The 19897-nt window shown below is 37.8% G+C and overlaps 2 protein-coding genes across 9 annotated transcripts in view; one reads left to right on the top strand and one right to left on the bottom strand.

Annotated features, from left to right (window-relative positions):
- CASK (calcium/calmodulin dependent serine protein kinase) overlaps positions 1-19897 on the bottom strand; it is a 316004-nt gene that overhangs the window by 109833 nt on the left and 186274 nt on the right. The window lies entirely within an intron of this gene.
- GPR34 (G protein-coupled receptor 34) lies at positions 5113-12520 on the top strand. Of its 2 annotated transcripts, XM_012927791.3 has the most exons (4): positions 5113-5204; positions 5838-5931; positions 6011-6060; positions 11038-12520. In XM_012927791.3, the coding sequence occupies exon 4, from the start codon at positions 11129-11131 to the stop codon at positions 12251-12253; it is 1125 nt and encodes a 374-aa protein (XP_012783245.2). In that variant the 5' UTR covers positions 5113-5204; positions 5838-5931; positions 6011-6060; positions 11038-11128; the 3' UTR covers positions 12254-12520. The 2 variants fall into 2 exon arrangements, with proteins under 2 accessions (XP_012783245.2, XP_012783246.2); XM_012927792.3 differs by lacking the exon at positions 6011-6060.

Raw genomic sequence — 19897 nt, 5'->3', positions numbered from 1 at the left:
GCAGGGTCCCAAATACTTGGGGCATCTTCTGATTTTCTAGGTACATTAGCAAAGAGCTGGACTGGAAACAGAGCAGTCAGGACTCTAATCAGCACTCCAGTGTGGGATGTCCGCCCAGCAGGACACAAACACTTTAACTGCTAGATCAAATGCCTGGTTCCTATGGACATGTTGTTATTATCTTCTTAGCAAAGAGAAGTGGAAGCTTTAACAGGCACCCCAAAGTACACTCTTTATAGTTTGTGGACTATATGCATGCTAAAGTTAATGCTATACTGAAACCTATGCAATTTTCATCAAAGTGTGGAGTTGACTATTCCCAAAAACTCATGTGAGACAAGTCAAAATCGGAATTTAAGCTATTAAATAAGCAAGAAATCTATAAATACAAATAAATAGAATGTAAATCTGTGTAGTGTTAAGTGTTAGATAAAACTACGGTGGTAAGCAGATGAGTCCTGGAGGGCTGGAGCTAGAGAGCTGCGATTTTAGTTGGTGGGGAAGTTAGAAAATGGGGAAATACCTGAACAGAAATAAGAATGAAGTGAAACAGCAGGAAGTAAAATCCCAGGTTGGCAGGACAGTTGATGCAAACACCCAGAAGCACAAAGAGGGCTGGTATGTCTGCAGAGTAGGAAGGAAGTTACTCTGTCTGGAACAGAATGAGCAAGGGACAGACTGGTGGGAAATGTGACCGGAGAGCTGAACAAAGGCTGAACACCATGGCCAAAACTGTGCTTTGCGGTGTGAGATGAGAAACCACTAGAAAGTTTGGAGTAGGGACCACTATAGTAAACTTGTGTTTTTGAAAAGATCAATGTGGTTCCTCCATGAAGACTGTGGGAGCAAAAGAGTGGAGGCAAGCAGACCAGTTAGGAGGCCACTGCAGTTGTCTGGAGAGGGTGGTGAGTTGGACTGGAGTGAGACAATCAGAGGTGACAAGAAGTGGCCAAATTCCATTTATGTTCTGAACATGGGTGTGGGAGAAAGAGTCCAGTCAAGTATTACAACAGGTTTCTATTCTAAGTGACTGTGTGAAAATGAAGATGCCATTTACCAAAATGGGGGCTGCTGAGGGAGGAGTTGGTAAGGAGGATCAAGAATTTGATCTCATATATATTGAGTGTGAAATCTTACAAGATGGGTAGAAGTGAGGCTGGGATTAAACACATAAATCTAGAAATCAACAGCATATAGTTGATATCTGTAGATGATGTAATGAACAAATTTGTTTACGGAATGATTAAGGCCTGGTACATACCAGTATTTGAGCATAATGATGAGAGCAATCTAGTGAAGGAAAAAAACCAGAATGTCTAAACACTGGAGGAAAGGAAAACCAGAATTTGATGTCTTGAAGCCAAGTGAAGAAACATTTTCAAGAAGTGACAATTAATAGCGATCAGTGTTACTAAGGTCACTAAGGATGAGAACTGAGAATGGGTCACTAGTTTTGACAACTTGGAGGTCACTGGTGGGTAACAGTGGTTTTGGTAGCATGATGGAGAGAAACCCTACATGGAACCAGGTACAGCGGAAAATGGAAACATGATGTGGAGATAGTCAATACAGATACATTTCACAGCTTAATTGCATTAGCAATGCAGAAATTCAACGTAGATAGAAGACAATGTGAAGCTTAATTTCTTTTTAAATTTTTTTTAACACTGAAAAGAGGATGAGCTAGATTAATAAACCCCCATCTACCTATCACCTGACAAGTTACAGTCATTCTGTTATTCTTTCTTCACTTATCCCTATTTATCATTTTTCTTTGCTGAAGTTTTTTTTACATCTTATTATTTTCCTTGTTGACAGTTTAGTAATTCTAACAGAAGGCTTAGAAATATCCATAATATCATTATCACATCTGATAAGATGAGCAATGAACTTGTTTTGGGGAAATATAGAAATAAATTGATAACTATATGAAGAATAAGCAAGGATAAATAAATGTAGACATATGTTCACCCATGGGGGAATCTGAGTGAAAGGAAGTTGGAGTTCTTTATAACACGATTGTAACTTTTTTGTACATAAAATTATGTTAAAAAAGTCCCATCCTATTTTAAAGTCACCTAAAATAATTCTTCCTGTGGTTATGCTTTCACTTTGTCATATAGCAAGGGGGTTATTAGTATTATTTTTAATTTGAGAGACACAACAAGAATGTTTCCCATCAGTGGAATCATTGCCCAAATGCCTGTAACAAACCAGGCAGACTCAAGAAACTCAATCCCAGGATCCCATGTGGGTGGCAGAGACTCAATTATTTGAACCATCATCATGGCCTCCCAGGTGTGCACTAGTAAGAAACTGAATCAGGAGCCAGAACTGGCAATTGGATGCAGGTACTCCATTGTGGAACATGGATGTTCTAACGAGCATCTTAACCTTTAAACCAAATATCTGTTTCAATCTGTTTTAATTAGACCTTGACTTCATTGTTTTAATTAAATAAAATGTGTATAAGACTAAAGTAAAAAACTATAAAATAGATATAAATTAGAAAGATCTGGCTTTTCTTTCTTTCCATCCTGATCTCTCTTTCTCCATTGGTAACTAGTTTTTTTTTTAATTTAATTTCTGTTTTATCTTTCATTAAGAAGCCATTTGTGTAAAATTTATTTTTAATTAAGGTACATATAAATATTTAAATGCTTCGGGTATCAATAGATAACTCCATAGAAACCTTGATGGAAGTTTTGTTTTTATGTTTTTTTAAAGATTTATTTTTAAAAGATTTTTTATTGGAAAGTCAGATATACAGAGAGGAGGAGAGACAGAGAGGAAGATCTTTTGTCCGATGATTCCCTCCCCAAGCAGTGCTGAGCTGATCCAAAGCCAGGAGCCAGGAGCTTCTTCTGGGTTGCCCACACGCATGCAGGGTCCCAAGGCTTTGGGCCATCCTTTGGGCCCAAGACTTTGGGGCGTCCTTGGACTGTCTTCCCCGGCCACAAGCAGGGAACCTGATGGGAAGTGGGGCTGCAGGGGTTAACCGGAGCCCATATGGGATCTTGGCACACACAAGGTGAGGACTTTAGCTGCTGGGCTACTGTGCAGGTCCCTTGTTTTTATGTTTTAAAAACAGTAATTTGTGGACTGATGGGAATGGACTACGGAGAGGGCAATGATTGGAGGGAAGACAGGAAATGGAATGAAACAGCCAAAGAAGGGGGGGTGTCTCTAGGGACAGCAGGGAAGACAGACGCTAGGATCCCTACAGACGTAAGCAAATGAGGATGGAGAAAGAGGAATTCTCTCCCTAGTGTTCCTATATGCTCAGTGAAATAAAACGCGATCATCAGGTGGAAGCGGGAAAGGAGAGTGTTGGTAGCAGTCTGAGAAGAGTGAAGGTGTGAAAAAAGTCTTTTCAAAAATCGCATAATGAACTGACAAAGACAGTGGTTCTCAAACTCTAACAAGGGAATCACACAGACTGCTGAGTCTCTTCCCCAGTATTTCTGGATCCATAGGTCTGGGATAAGGTCAGGAACATGCATTTCTATCAGGCTTGATGCTAATGCCACTGCTCTAGTAACCATGTTTTGAAAATTACCGGACTAAGGAAACGTCACAATTTCTGGCAGCACCAGGGGTTTGCTTCACAATAGTGAAGAGGCAGAAGCAACCCAAACATTCTTGACTGATGAATGGATAATAAAATGTGATACATACATGAAATATTATGTAGCCTTAAAAAGCAAGTACCATGACAATGCTACAACATGGACGTTCCTGGAGCGTATTACACAAAGAGAGATAAATCATTACATACATGCACTATTATTATGATATCTTCTCAATGAAACATGTGAAGCAGTCAAAAACCATGGAAACCAAAAGGAGATCTATGGTTGCCAAGAGTGGTGTAGGGGATAAGAATTAGTGTTGAATATATGGAGTTTCGGATTTGCAAAACGCAAAATTTCTGGAGATCTGTCACACAACAAGGTGAATACACACAACACTACTGAGCTGTGAGCCTGAAAGTGGTTAAGATGGTAAATTTAATATCATGTGTTCTTGATAATAATAATAATAATAATAATAATAATAAACCTTGCGTGAAGGAGGGAATTATGGTTATGTTCTCAGAACTATACCAATGAAATCTGTTTTTCTTATATCAATAAAAATATTAAAAAGTGAAAATAAAAACCTGCCAGAACACCACAGTAAATCACCTTCCTTCCTGGAGGGGAAGTAAAAGCTATAGAATATTTCTATTGTGGTACTTTCCAAAATCTTGTCCCAGGTATCACACGTCTAACAAAATAAAACCACTGGAAACCTTTCCAAATACTTAGGGTGTTAGATAAAGCCCAATGAGTTAAATACTGCTTAGCATAAACAAAACTGCAGGATATCAATTATGAGAATAAACACCCTTCTTCATTTCAAATGACAATACAAAAAGAGAAACGACATTAAACTGCAGGAACAGCAGTTACACAGCTGAATAGATAATGGTTAAATATGGGACTAGGAGAAAACAAATGGCAGAACCCCTTCATTACTTTATTAAAATATACAAAGAGATTGTTTTACTTTTGTTGGGAAAGCTTATTGCGGCAAAAAGGGGCGAATATCATCACAAATCTCACCTAGTCTTTAAAAATTATAAGACTGTTTAGGAAAATAAGCAAGGTCACAAAGAAATAAATAAAATCAAACTAAAATGAAACAAATACAATTGAAGGACAAAATAATGTAATACCGGAATGTCATTTTATGTGAATAACAATTTCTAAAACAAATCCAGAAAGAAACAGAAATTCAATGCTTGTGCTTTAAAAGTCCTTTGAGCATATCATGTGTCAGTTCTTAGGAAAGATATAAACTGTTTATTTCAGCTTATAATTTCTAAAACTTTTTCATTTGGGGGGTGGTGAGGGGATCTTGCCGTAACTGTCAACTTAAAAGGTATTCATCAACAAGATATCAAAAGATTGCTTAAATTTAAGTGTTGACTGAGCTTCAAGCTGTTGCATGACAGTGGAGCTTTGCAGTATCTTCAGAGTTATCATTTTGAAAAAAAAAAAAGGGGAAAAAGCAGCACTATCACCACTTGCGGATATAAAGAAGAGAGCCCCAACCAATTGCACCACGACCGGATGGAAGAGCCAGCTGACTCAAGTGAGCTGAGTGTCTAGGCCAGCTTGGGGCTCAGTTCCTTGTACTGCACGATCGCCTGAGTCCTTGTGAGTACTTCTTGCTTTCAACTACATAGATGATGAGTCTTTATTTAGTTAGCATACGGTTATCTCAGTATTCAAAGTGAAACCTTATTTGTGGGGCTAAGGCTGTTCTAATACAAGCAATTTTTTTGCTTTCGGAACATGGGGCAAGCTCCTGAATGACACCTTCGGCTTCCAGCTGAAATGGGGCTGTCTTTGCAGCTAGTTTAAGTACTTCAGGGTATTCAAGCTATTTACGCGCCTACTGTTAATGTGATCATTGCATGTGATGTCCTTGCATGTGGATGTTGCTATAATGATTTGCAAGTCTGCTTAAACTGATTATTTTCAGATGTAGTATTTTTCTAATGTGTTACAAATTAACTAAGTTACTAAGTTGTACTGTCTCAATATTTAAAACACAGTATTATCGTCATCATATAATTAATGGCAATTACCAGACTAATGAAATTGTTAAGTATGGTATCCCAGAAGTAAATAAAGTGACTATGAGAGAAAAGAGAAAGTGAAATACATGTCAGTTAATTCAAATAACTAATTAAAAAAATCAGATACAGTTAAGTTTATAGCAAAAACTAATGATCATACTCTTATTTCCAAACTAATGCTGCTTTTCAATTTTCATTCTGCATGCAGCATTTAATGCAATGTTTGAAGCTTGGTCTGAATAGATTCTGTCATTACCAAGTCAAAGAAAAAGCAGTGAAAAGTTGATGCAGTTTCCTCATAGGTATGTATTTTAACTGAACATGATGTTTAATGTAAACATAATAACACACATGGCATTTAAAAATCTTCTGTTCATCTAGGGCCACAATGGAACCCGCTGGTCTGGCCCTGCAGCAGAGCAATGAAACTGGTGGGTAGGATGGTGGTGGGGGTGGTTGTAACATGTTAAAATGAGGTCACCAACTTATGAAAATAATTTGGCAAGTAACAATGTTAAAAAACACTTTCAAAATACTGCAACCACTTTAATATAGCACACAGGCCACAAGTACTGTCCACAGAGAAATTAGTCTACTCCACTGACACTGTGGTTTGTTTCCTGGCTTCTTTGGCAATTTTTGAAAACTTTTATTTACTATCAATAATTGTACATATTGTGTGACAGTTCAACACATGTATGCAATCTGTACTGCCCCAACCAGGGTAACTAACATTTCCTCTACTTTGTTATCACTCTGACTGGAGCCTTGAAGCGCTTCCATTTGCTCAGGAAATACAGAAACGAGTATTGTGAACTGTAGTGCTACGCAACACACAAAATTCTAACTCTGATGTGGCCCCTGCTTTCCAAATTCCCTCTAACCCTCCATTTTCTGTCTTTGTCTCTAGTAATTGCTCTTCTATATACAGGTGGAGATTTCTTTGGAGATTTCTTTATCTTGTACAATGAAGGAGAATATGGAGTATTTGTTTCCTGTGTCTGAATTATTATTTCACCAACATAATGACCTCTAGTTACATCAAATTTGCTGAAAAACGATAAGATTTTATTATTTTTATGCCTGAATATTTTTTTCACTATGCACACACATATCACTTTTTTCACATATTACAATTTAAATCCATCATCTGTTGATACAGATAAAGCAATCTCACTATTAGGTAAGTATCTAAAAGAAATGAAATTATTGTATTAAACTAGCTACTTGCTCCTCCACATTATTATTGCAGCCCTGTTCACAGCAAGGAAAATATGGAATTTGCTGGCTAATTCCTAATACATCAAGCAAGTGTTAAAATATCGATATGTAGTGTTAAGAATAGTGAGTGAAAAACAATACGATGTGCCAGTCTACTTTAAAGGAGACAAAAATCAGTCATTAAATTTAAGATACAAGCTAATCTGATAATGTGTTAATAAATAACCAAATACTAGCTATCTAATTCATGGCCCTAAATGATAGCCAATACTACTATTAAAGCACGTGTGCTGCTTTTGTTTTACTCTCTCTAAGCTTAAAACTAAAGCAAAGTGAGAAAGGTTTTCTGGCAACCTTTTTCACTATTAAACACTTATTTTACCTGAAGTTTGAGGGCAGGCAAATGGTTTCAGAATATGTGTTTAAAAGTAAGTTTGAGAAGACACTGGGAAATATGTTGAACCTTTTGATGAGTGGTCTGTGATTCCATAAACTCCAGATTTGTTTACTTACTATAATGGACATGGCAAATAAAAAGATCACCATCGTTTCCAAAGAAGTAAGCCAAGTGGTAGTCTCCCAAAGGATAATGTAGACACTTTAAAAAGAACTGTGCCAAAATACTGATGATGGAACACACTAGATGAAGAAAATGCAAATTGTACACATTAGGAAGGAATGAGAATAACTGGTTCTGAAAGTCAGAGCTGAGCCTCAACCTGGACACTACCATTTAAGAGTTATGTGGCTGTGGGTAAAGATCATAACCTATTGTTCTTTCATTACCTCTTTCATAGACCTACCTTTCACAGCTACTGCAATAATTATGTAAAAGAAAAAATACCAAAAAAATGTGCTTGATACAAGATCAGGTATACAAAATGTTAGTTAGTGGTTTGGCTGTTACAGTTCAATTCTGACTGTACACTGGGACCTCCTTGAAAAGCTTTAAAAGGTAATGAGTGCTGAAGCCGATTCCATTCCAATTAAACCGGAGTGTCTGGGGAAGGAGTCAGAAAGTGCTATCTTTAAAAAGCAACACGGGGGTTCTAATATGCAGCCAGGAATGAGAACCTCTAAGAATCCCTCCTACAAATTGCTTAACTGGTGGCAGTCTAGATCCTTACTGCCTCCCAACACAGTTTCTTTACACAAATGCCATCTTTTTCAAGGGAGACAGTATCTGCCCCTTCAATTTATATCACTGGTCCTTACTCTGCATTTTCTTATTGGAAGTTAAAAAATTTTATTTTTATTTGAAAGGCAGACTTAAACATAGAGAGGGAGAAAGACAGAGAAAGAGAGATTTTCCATCTTCTGGTTTATTCCCCAAATGCCATAAAGGCCAGAGCTGAGCCTGTCTAAAGCCAGGTGCCTAGACACTCTTCTAGGTCTCCCATGTGGGTAGAAGGTCCCAAGGACTTGGGCCATCCTCTGCTGCTTTCTCAGGCCACAAGCAGGGAGCTGGATGGAAGTAGAGCATACAGGACTAAAACAGGTACCCATGTAGGATGCTAGCACTGCAGGCAGCAGCTTAATCTACTATGCTGTAGTGCCGGCCCACCTTGCTTTTACAGCATGATCTGAGTTCCTCTTCTCTATTCGGATGATGACCTTTACTAAGTGTGCTAAACATGAATCACCACATATCAGGTATGAACCTATCATTTTGGGGACATAATGATTTAGCAGTGACAACCTTTACCTAGTGACATGACACATTCAGGAGTTCGGAAATGCAAACTACAGAAATCAGTAACTAAACTTAAGATAGATAATTTATTGAAAAAATAAAGATGGGGTTAATTTTGTCATAGCTGCATCATATTGCTGATATATCAACTGCTTCTGTTAATCTATTAACACACCTAAAATTTATTGACTTGGCAGAGTGACAGAGGGAGAGAACAATGCCTGTAACAGGTCTCCCACATGGGTGGCAGGGAGCCAAGCCTTTGTCAATTGTCCCCTGAGCATTTTAGCAGGGCACTAGATCAGAACAGACACAGTGCAGTAGGTTAGAATTGAGCCAGGCACTCCTGTGTGGCCGCAGGTATCCCGGGCAGTGGCTTAACTTTGTGCACTGCCCTGCCCACCCCAAGCTTTTGGATTGTATATCACTGATTTCTATTATTCTCATGGAGAGTTTACATGTATGTTTCTACTAAATGCCCTTTTTAATTCAGCAATATTTATTGTGCTAATTGACTTAGTTCTTATCCCTAATGGGGTTTAAAATCTAACATGGGAAAGGAGGGTGGGGGAAACTCCTTCAATTTCTTTTAACTAAGTTTCATTTCAGCTCCCTGGGCTCTTTTCAAAATGATACCACTTCTTGTGTGTCAAGTTCCTTTCACCAGTAGCTATGACCTGTAGCTACTTGAGTCTCTGAGCCCTCCTTATGTAGCCACACATCACAGATCTATATACAGAAAACCCCTTTCCTTTTCCTGGTCATGCAGATCGTGTTATATCAGGTCTGGCAGCCTGCCTCCTTCCTACACTGCCCTTTGCTTTTACAATCTCAGACCACAGGAAACATGCCTGTTAGTTTCTACAAACTGTGTGAAATGTGTCTTCCTGCAGTTCAGACCCTGAATAGACTAGAGCCATTTCTTTTCCCTCTCTTCTCCACTTCTGAGAACTCTGCAGATAAGCTCTTACCAAGGCTAGTGTAACTTCCTCTTCATTAGCCAGTTCCACTTCCTTGGACCCAACTCTCTTTCCAGTGTCCCTTCACAAAACTTCAAACTTGACTGTTACTGCCTAGCAAAAATGATTTCTTACTGAACAAACTGAAGGTGGAGTTTGAAGAAAGGCTATATTCTTCAAAAGAATTTTCATTGTATATGCCAAATCAGGAAATGACTGTACTTCAGATCCAAGTTACCTTTATGCTGAATGCGCATGCCTCTAAAAATGTGGGCTGAGAGTAAGGTCTCTGTCCTATTCATTTTGCCTTCAAACTAATATTTGGCCAAGGGGGAAATATTTGCAGCAAAGAGACTGAGCCAACAGCATTTTTAAAAGCTAATTCCTGTGAGTACCTGTTACGTACCAAGATTACACTTTTCATACGCATTTTTTCATTTTTACAAAGGAGAAAACAGACTTAGAAAAGAATAAGTTACTTGCCTGCCATTGGTCACAGAGTTAGGGTTGACTTAGAAAACCTTGATCTGACCATCTTCATGTTATGCCTGCTAAGAGGCTGCTGTATAGAAATAGAGCAGTTGCTCTAAGGAAGTGGACACCTTCTGAACCCTCTTTTGCAGACTCAAGTCTTCACAGAAGTTAAATGCCCAGGAAATGGCTACCAGTAAGGGGTCATGAGAACATTCTTTGCTGCCACAAAACAGAATTCACACTCCATCTCTTAGCAGATTCTAGCAATTGTCTTCAATATCCTCAGGATACATATTTACGCTTCAGTGAGTTATTCTTAAAATCCTGGAACACACATCCTGTTTCCCATCTACCCTGTCACTCTATGCTTCTAGTTCAGTGGTAGCTAATTGGCTGCATCCAACTGATTTGTTTTTGTTTGGCAAATTTATTCTGTGCAGGAGTGTTAAGAGTCTGTGAAAGGAAACAGGTGCTGGCTCTCCTAGTCTATTGTTAACTGCACATTCATGTTGACAAATGCTTTCTATATCCTTTTAGGCTGAAAAGCAAGAAATCTAAAAAGTCCCACATGGAAGGAGAGATCACTAGTTTATCTGTTACATGCGATGTGTTGAAATGAATGAATGAATACTAATATGAGAGAAGGTTCAGGCAGAAGATGGTCCTTTAGCTGGGGAGAGCCAGAAATTAATGCTCATCTATGAAAAAACATGAGCTGTCATTTCTTTTCAACTCCATCTTTATTGCCCTAAACAATCTACTTGAGAAAAGATGATCTCTTGGTTTAGTTATTGCTTTCAATGTGATAACTGAAATAAGTCTGGAATATATGTCGCAGTAACAGAGAAGGCTAGACACAGCATGACATATCATGAGATCCTCCTATATGTGCAGCCTGTCTTGGCGACACATTCATGCCACTATACATACAGTTGTAAATATCCAAATGGTTCACAGCAGTACACAAAGCCAGAAAACAAAGCAGTTACTGTTTTATTCTTTGAATCAAAGTGACTATCATTAAAATAGCCAAGGACTCAACATTTGCTGTTTTGTTGCAGGAAAAGTCTGAAGAGACCTAAGAACAAGAAATATGCTATCTCATGACCTTACTGTCTGATTGCTAGAAGACACTGAAGTCACACTATAACAATGGCAACTACTTTGGTCAACACCTGGTCTTGTTCCTCACAGAAGATGCACTTTCTAACCAATCACAGCAACCAATCACCACAAAACTTCTCAGGAGCCTCAAATGCTACCACCTGTCCCATGGATGAAAACTTACTATCTACTGTGTTAACAACATTCTACTCTGTTATTTTCATTGTGGGATTAATTGGGAACATAATTGCCCTGTATGTCTTTCTGGGTATCCACCGCAAAAGAAATTCCATTCAAATTTACCTACTTAATGTTGCCATTGCAGACCTGCTACTCATTTTCTGTCTCCCTTTCCGAATAATGTATCACATTAATCAAAACAAGTGGACACTAGGTGTGGTTCTCTGTAAGGTTGTGGGAATGCTATTTTATATGAACATGTACATAAGCATTATTTTGCTTGGATTCATTAGTTTGGATCGTTACATAAAAATTAATAGGTCTATACAACAACGGAAGGCAATAACAACCAAACAAAGTATATATGTTTGCTGTATAGTGTGGATAATAGCTCTTGCTGCATTTTTAACTATGATTATTTTAACACTTAAGAAAGGAGGGCATAATTCCGCAATGTGCTTCCATTACAGACAGAAGCATAATGCAAAAGGAGAGGCGATTTTTAACTTAATTCTTGTGATAATGTTCTGGCTAATTTTCCTACTAATAATTCTTTCATACATTAAGATCGGCAAGAATCTACTGAGGATTTCTAAACGAAGGTCAAAATTTCCTAATTCTGCAAAATATGCCACCACAGCCCGGAATTCATTTATTGTACTTATCATTTTTACTATATGTTTTGTTCCCTACCATGCCTTTAGATTCATCTATATTTTTTCCCAGCTAAACGTGTCGTCTTGCTACTGGAAGGAAATCGTTCACAAAAGCAATGAGATCATGCTGGTCCTGTCATCTTTCAACAGCTGCTTAGATCCAGTCATGTACTTCCTCATGTCCAGTAATATCCGTAAAATCATGTGCCAACTGCTTTTTAGACGATTTCAAGGTGAAGCCAGCCGAAGTGAAAGTACTTCGGAATTCAAGCCAGGATACTCCCTGCATGATACGTCTGTGGCAGCTAAAATACAGTACAGTTCTAAAAGCACTTGAAGTAACCGTACTGAAATGAATGAGATCACCGCTTAATTCCTCGAAGAACTGAAAAAATTATGAAACAAAACTCTAGCATTTACAAAACTAAGCTCTCCAACCACTGCTCACATTTTGTGGTATTTTGTTTGCTTACCTGTAAAACAGTTCATGGCAAAAAAAAAAAAAAAAGCTTAAATTCATCATTCAATTTTAAAACTACTTAAAATCTTTTCCAGAACACACTGTTAAGCTAACATTCTAATATAGGCTGTAAAGTTAAATTAAATTCATTAAAGTTAAGTTAAATTAAATTGTTATAGTGACAGTCTCTCAAATCTCTGAAATAGTTATTAAAATCAAGCACTTAAATATTAATTTGCAGTGTGTTTAAAAGTAAGTGAAGAGATTTGGGACTGACTTAAACTGTCAGAAAATCATACATTCATTTGCCTTTTTAAAAGCTTGTATAATTTGCTGTTGCATTCACTTATGCCTAAATCTCTAACAGATGAAATGGTAACACAATTCTAGTAAAATGTGGTATCAGCCATTCTCTAGCATTGCTTAGAAGGAAATGGAATTTAAATAATATACAATAAAACTAAAACAGATAAGCTAAAAATCCATTAGTCTAGTGGCAATTGTACCTTACTTAAATTAAAAAGTTTAAGCAATTCAGCCACCTCAGCCAGGCTTTTGTAGAATAAAATTGAAGATGTATATATTCTATGGCCCAGCAAGTCCACTACAAGGTATATAATATTACAGAATTAGTCAAATATGTGCATAAGAAAGTATATGTAATAATGATCAGTGAATTACTGCTTCTATTCCTGAACAACTAAGTATGTATCACTGAAAACAGAGAAGTAAACTAATTTATTCACAAAGCAGAGTTAGCATACTGCACATTTCAATGAAATGAACCACATCCATATATACTAACAAGGGAAAAATCTCAAAAAGAATGTTGAGAGAAAAAAACACATACACACACACACAAATTGCAAAAGTGGTATCACATGAAATCACATAAAATACAAAATATAGACAAAAATCTCATATTCTTTACAGATTTCATATGCAATATAAATAAAATATGTATTATCACACAACACACACCAACATAGAATTAGTATTTTTACAGCTGAGGAGATTTGAAGCAAACACAGCAAAATGTCTATTAAATGTCTCAATCTGAGTGGTAGGTATATAAGTTTTTGCTTTTAATACCACCTTTGGTAAGTTTCTAAGTGTCCACAAGATTTCACAATAAAGAAAACCTATAGATCAGAATTAAAAGCAGCAAACTGATGTGTTTATGTATGATCAAAAATAAAACTAGATGGTAAACTCTAAGAGAAATGTATCTTTTGTTTGGTTTACAACAGTCTTCTTGAAGCTTTCTTAGTGCATTGTCTGGTACATAGGAAAGTGATACACATTTGTTGAATAATTAGCTGAATAAATTAAAAGATAAATGGATGAAGGAAACAGGAAATGAAGAAATGGGTGCTCATTTAAAAAAAAAAGCAATGGGGCATACCTAGTTTCTCTAATAAACCTGGACATGACTGTGTAAAACACCATCAAACTGCAAATGGAAGGGGAGGTGGTATTCTCATTAAGCAGGCATTCTCCAGTTTCACAAGCATCTGTCCACTTCTTTGGTCACACATACAACCAGAATGCCATTGACTAACTATGTAAAAGCCTGTAATGACAAACTAATGAGCCATCCATAAGTTTTCAGAATATAGTTTTTCTAGTCAAACTGCTTTTAAATGGAAAGGAGGCCATTCGTTGGGGAATCAGTGTTAAAAACCATTAAGATTTTTGTTAGGGCTACATTTATTTGAATGAGATTTGGTTTACAGTTACTGCTCTTTTAATTATATCCCAACAAGTACACACAATTGTTTGAATAAAGAACTGGTCAAAACAAAAGTGAGGGTTTTCAAAAGGTTTATGGAAAAATTCATATTATGAAAAAATTCTGCATGGATTTCAAACATTTTTTTGCACAAACAGAATATCTTTTAATTTCATTCTCTGTATACTTTTTGAAATATATCTATTTTAAAAAGAGAGTGTAAGAATTAAAATTTGTAGAAAAATTAGAAGAAGGCAATAATACAAGTTATTTTGCCATGAAAATGTTAGCTAATATCATTTAACATTTGGACAATAAGCTCTAAGAGAAAAAAGGATCTTTTTTTTAATTGAAATTCCCTATTTCTCTAAATGCAATTCAATATCCCTGCTTATATGATGCAAAATTATATATTTATTTGTTTTATTTGAAAGGTATAAAGACAGAGTCACAGAAACAGGTTTTCCATCAGCTGGTTCACTGCTCAAAAGGGTTGCATGAGGCCTGAAACTTCAGTTAATGTCTCCCTCGTGGCTGCCAGGGACCTGAGTACTCCTGCTATCCACTCTGCATTCCAGATGTACGTTAGTAGGAAGTTGGAAATAGAAGCAGAGCTGGGATGCTAACCGAGGCACTCTGATATGAGATTTGGGATTCCCAAGTGGCATCTTAATGACTGTGCCAAATGCCCACTCTATGTTTTTTAAAATACAGTTGTGTATTTTTTTTTCTTTGATACAGATTCACATACATAGGAAATCATCCTTCCCCATATCATCTCTTATTTGTCCATAAGTTATTACAATGGTAGTCATTCATTCCACTATTACAGGATATGGACATATATATGGTTTTAAATTGTAAAAAACTTTCTTTTCTTTCATCTTCAAAATTAAAAATATTTTATAGAATTAAACATTTAATAATCCCACATGTCTTTATTGTAAGCATACCGTTTGAATTGTTATTAACTATTAGTTTCAAGGAACATTAAAATACACATATTCCAAGTTTGAGAAATTCTCATTTTTAATTAAAAGAGATGCTTTCCACAATTCTTAAAGAATAAGTACCTCAAATTAATTTTTGGTATAACATCACTTGTAATAAAATGTATTTCGAAGAACATCTGTCATTTTCATAATGGATAGTTCATTGATAACATGCCTCAGAGTAATGGGAGTCTTGAAAATGTTTTGAGATAGCTAAAAAACATGCTAAATTTCATCACATTTAAGTGTATTTGTCAAGAAAACCTTTTATTTTTTATTGAGCATTAGTGTATGCAAGCAGGAAATACTGTTTCCTAACCTTCCCCAACCTAAGGTTTAGTTCTCGAAACATACAGAAAAAGGAAATACACAAGTAAATACATATTTTCGCCTTGCAAAATACCTTTAAAACAAGTTTCTAAATAACACCTCAAATATGCAAAACCAAACAAGGGCAAAATGAAGTGGCAGCAGAGTGAGACATCAACATTGGCCATTGTTAGTTTTGGCAAAGTATTCTGTGTGCAGCCAGGTTTGATGCTGCTTGAATTTCTAAGATCACATCAGTAGAAAAAGATAATTCTTTTCTGGTACATAAGGTTTTGGTTTTAAACATCTGAAGTTTTTAAAAAGCATCCATTTGAGAAACAGAAGGGGACAGAAATGGCAGATATGGGGAAAAGAGATAGAGAAACACAAACGCGCGTGTGCGAGAGAGAGAGACTGAGATTGAGATTGATGATTCCCATCTGCTGGTGCCCTGCCAGAGCTGAAGGGCTGGTTTCACACAGGGGCAGCAGGGTCCCCATTACTTGGACCATCACCACTATATCCCAAGGTCTGCATTAGCAGGAAGCTTGAGTCAGGAGGCAGAGCCCAGTATCAAATGCAGATACTCTGATGTGAGACGCAGGAATGTTAACTGTTGTTTTAACTGCTACAGTAAATGTCTGCCTATCTCCAGCTTTAAAAACTGTTAGCCTAGAGTAGTCATGCTGATATAAAAGTAGCACTAATATAATCATGACTAAGCTTAAATAGTCATGCACAAGAGAGAAGCACATGAAATAGGATTTTCTCAAGACACATGTTAATTAGTGAATCCATTTTTAGGCTTCTGAAATATGGGTATGAGTACTCAAAAAGTTTTAGATTTTGGAGTATTTCAGATTTTTGATTTATTGATTAGGGATGCTCAAGTGGTAGAAATATTCCTGAATTTGAAAAACTCGGAAACATGAAACACTTTTGGTTCTAGGTATTTTGTTTAAGGGATATTCAACTTATATATTGGGAAGTTATACTAGTAGTTATACTAGTAGATATTAAAATATATTCTTATCCTTCAATAAACAAAATATGGGGTACAGGCAAAAGGACAAACTTATTGATGGAATAGAATTATACATCTCTAAGCAAGCCTAGATTATATATGTTTGAGAAGAGTATATTACATATTAATGGTTCTCAAAAGGGTAGAAGCATGAAGAAGTTGGAAGGAAAGCTAGCACTGTTGGCCACAGTGTGCTAGAATCCTGCAAAGGTGGAATTAAGTGTAGTTTTGAAAAGTTTCTCAGGTGCTCGCGGGTGGCCAGTGCGCCATTTGGCACCAGGCTGCGCCTCCTGGCTGCCCGGCCAGGAAATTCTGGAATTTGATTCCTTTGATATGCTACAGGAGTCACTCCATGCTGAACCCACAGTTCTCTGAGAACGTGTATTAGTCCTTAAGAGTCTCAATGGCAGTAAATCTTCCTCTGAAGAACCTGTAGTCACTTTATAGTGCAGATTACCAACACCAGTCCCTTCAAAAGCAAAATTCTGGGCTTGTCCAGCAGGATACCCCATTACCTGATAGGAGGAGGGATCAGCAGAGTGGTTACAGAAGGCAAGACTATGACATTGTCTGGCATTTGAGAACCATACTCGGGGCTAGAATGTGTCAGGTATGGGTGGACCAATCCCTGTGCAAACTCTGACCCCACTGGATGGTTTAGAAGGGCCGGAGGAGTCTATGCAGGAGGCATGACAGTCTATGGGGCGCGCTGGGCTGACCCAGAGCAACCTCTGGCATACTTAACACTGGCTGGGAACAGGCCTGGTTGGGGAGCTTGGGGGAGGCCTTGGCTGGGTGGAGGTTACCAGTAAGGGGCGCAGGAACTGGAAGGGGGCTGAGTTCTGGTCGGGTCACAGTTGTACTCCCTTGGCACAAACATGTATTCGGACTTGACGCACCATGCTGGGTTAGACCGCAACACAGTTTGGTGCTCTGGAGGACCAGGGTAGATGTGGGACGGACTCGGCTAGGTTTCAACCCCAACTGAGCCATATATGAGCTATATATGGGTATGGACAAGCCGTGGCTGGGCTGAAACTCTCAACAGCAGGAACCAGAATGGGTTGAAGAGCGGTGCTGGCCAAAGGACCTGCTGGTATGCGTGAAACCTGACACCAGGAAGGGGTATGATGGAGGAATCTGAACAGTTCCTCTGACAGGACACTGACCCTAGAAATAAACGCAGGAAGTATGGAGGTAAACAACCCAGAAGAGGCTTTGGAAAGTGACCCACTGGCATACATTTGGCTCAGGTTGGGGCAGACCAGGCTGAGTCGGTTCACGTCATCCACTGGCAAATCCGAGTGCTGGAACTGTGAGGGGGCCTGGCCAGGTTTGGTTGCGATAACAACAGTACAAAACACCAAATGCCAAGGTGAAGTGGCCTGTGCCAATAGGGAATGCAGCTCCCAACCAGCACACCTCCCACTGATTTAGGTGAGGGATGAGTGTGTGATGGGCAGAGCCGGGAAGAGCTGCAATACTCATTGGTTCCAATGGAGGTCGGGGCTCAGAATAGAACCAACCCAGGGATTACAACCACCAGCTGATTGGAGTGATGGACTGTGGCCTGGACTGGGAACACTTCAAAGTTTCTTTGGGGATTCCCCTGAACAAAATGGAGGAATCAAAACATTAACCAAGAAAAGATAGAAGATGGAGTAGATCAATCAACCACCTCAGCTATATGTTTGCAGCGAAAATCTGGACAAGGGGAAACTCTAAGATGGACTATGTCAATCAGTGGACTCTGCACCAGTCTCATCGTACCTGGATTGTTGCTGATCTAATTGATCGAGGTGACGCTCTGCTGGCTCTGCCCTCAAACCTGAGAGGGCCTCCCTAAGAGGCCGTTGAACTTGACTGGACAAGTGGGATGCTGGACTCTGTATGGTGTGAGCTTTTAATTAGGGAGTCTCGGTGGAACTTGGGCTGTCGTTATGCATCAAGGTGGGGGGACTCACCATGGGGGAGGGGTTTGGGGTGAAGGGGGGAGAATCCCAGTACCTATGAAATTGTGTCATGTAATACACTGTAATTAATGAATAAATGAATAAAAAAAAAGAAATACTTAGATACAGAATTTAGAGAATTCTATTGAAAAAGATGCCGCAATTTGAGTAAAAATTATGTATGTGCAAATAAGTTGAGTTTATCCCTGGAATATGAGAGCAGTTGAACACTAAGAAGTCTGTTAATCTAACTTGCTATATTCATAAAATGAAAATTTTATTATTCCAGTATCTCAAGAGACTCAAAATTGAACAAAATAAAACATTTATGATTTAAAAAAAAAAAAGAAAAGTTTCTCAGGTAACTTCAATACATTCTCCTCCCTCAGGAAAAAGAATGTCTGCTAATAAAGGTTCCATCACAAAAACACCTGGGAAGGAAGGAAGGGATTAATAAACAGTGCTGTACCTATTTCAAACAAAGCCAATTTCCATCCTTACCTTGTAACCACTAAAACATTTATAAATAAATTGATTAAAGACTTAAATGTAAATAATGAGACAATTAAAAGTTTAAAAAATACATAAGTGACTGTCTCATTTAAGGATATAAAGAACTTTCTATTAAAAAAAAACATGAGTAACTACAAGCAAAAATTCCTAAATCGGCCTTAAACATTGATGTTCTTGGCCTTAAGCAACGTACAAAGCAAGAAAAACACAGCAGATATGACATTTACTGGAAAAGCAGTGATGAACACCATAAACTTATCAACATGCCTGTGGTAGTTTTTTTTTTTAATTGGAAGGACGTATTGAAAACTTGGAATATAACCTGGATTATGTCCACACAGATGAGAAGGGAACTACAGCATGCACTGATTGGATGAAGGGGCGCTCTTTTGGCAGAGCATGGCTCAGTTAAGTGACTGCTGTAGTCTTCTGATTAGTTTTCTGATGAAGATTTGGTTAGTTGGTTAAGGAATGATAACGATGAGTATAGGATTAGAAAGAAGGTAAGAGGCTCGTCCAATAATTGAACTTTTACCTCTCATTTCCCTCCTTCAACTTCCCACACAAGGGGACAGAAATAAGGTAAAATTTGTGTGTCCTTCCTTAGGCAAAGAGTTTTGCAGGCATTAACAACTTCGTCTTCATTGTATTGTGATACAAGCTGGAACTGCATTTGAATGGAAATTGATGGACTTCCATTCTACAAATGCTGTCTCTGCTAAGGCAATGGCTTTCATGTCAGTTTCATTCTACCCAAGCACAATAGTGATCACTGGGATGCCTTTTGTTTTAAAAAACATAACTTGCCTTTATTAGAATTTTGGAGCAAAAGATTCTGTTATCATTCATGAAAATGGTATGGTGTTAAAAAAATGACCAAAAAGTCCTGAGGGCTGGTTTTCTAATGACCACCATGAGAAAGCTCTATCTGAAATGTGGACAACGACTCAGAACAAACCAAAAAGTTGGATCTATTAAGGCTCATCTCATATCCTCCCT

The sequence above is a fragment of the Ochotona princeps genome, chromosome X (assembly GCF_030435755.1).
Source record: "Ochotona princeps isolate mOchPri1 chromosome X, mOchPri1.hap1, whole genome shotgun sequence".
NCBI classification, from domain to species: Eukaryota; Metazoa; Chordata; class Mammalia; order Lagomorpha; family Ochotonidae; genus Ochotona; species Ochotona princeps.
This window is presented reverse-complemented; position numbering and strand designations above follow the sequence as displayed.

Bases quoted from the DNA above. Each gene is read 5' to 3' on its own strand.
- GPR34 (XM_012927792.3), top strand. From the start codon at position 11,129: ATGGCAACTACTTTGGTCAACACCTGGTCTTGTTCCTCACAGAAGATG.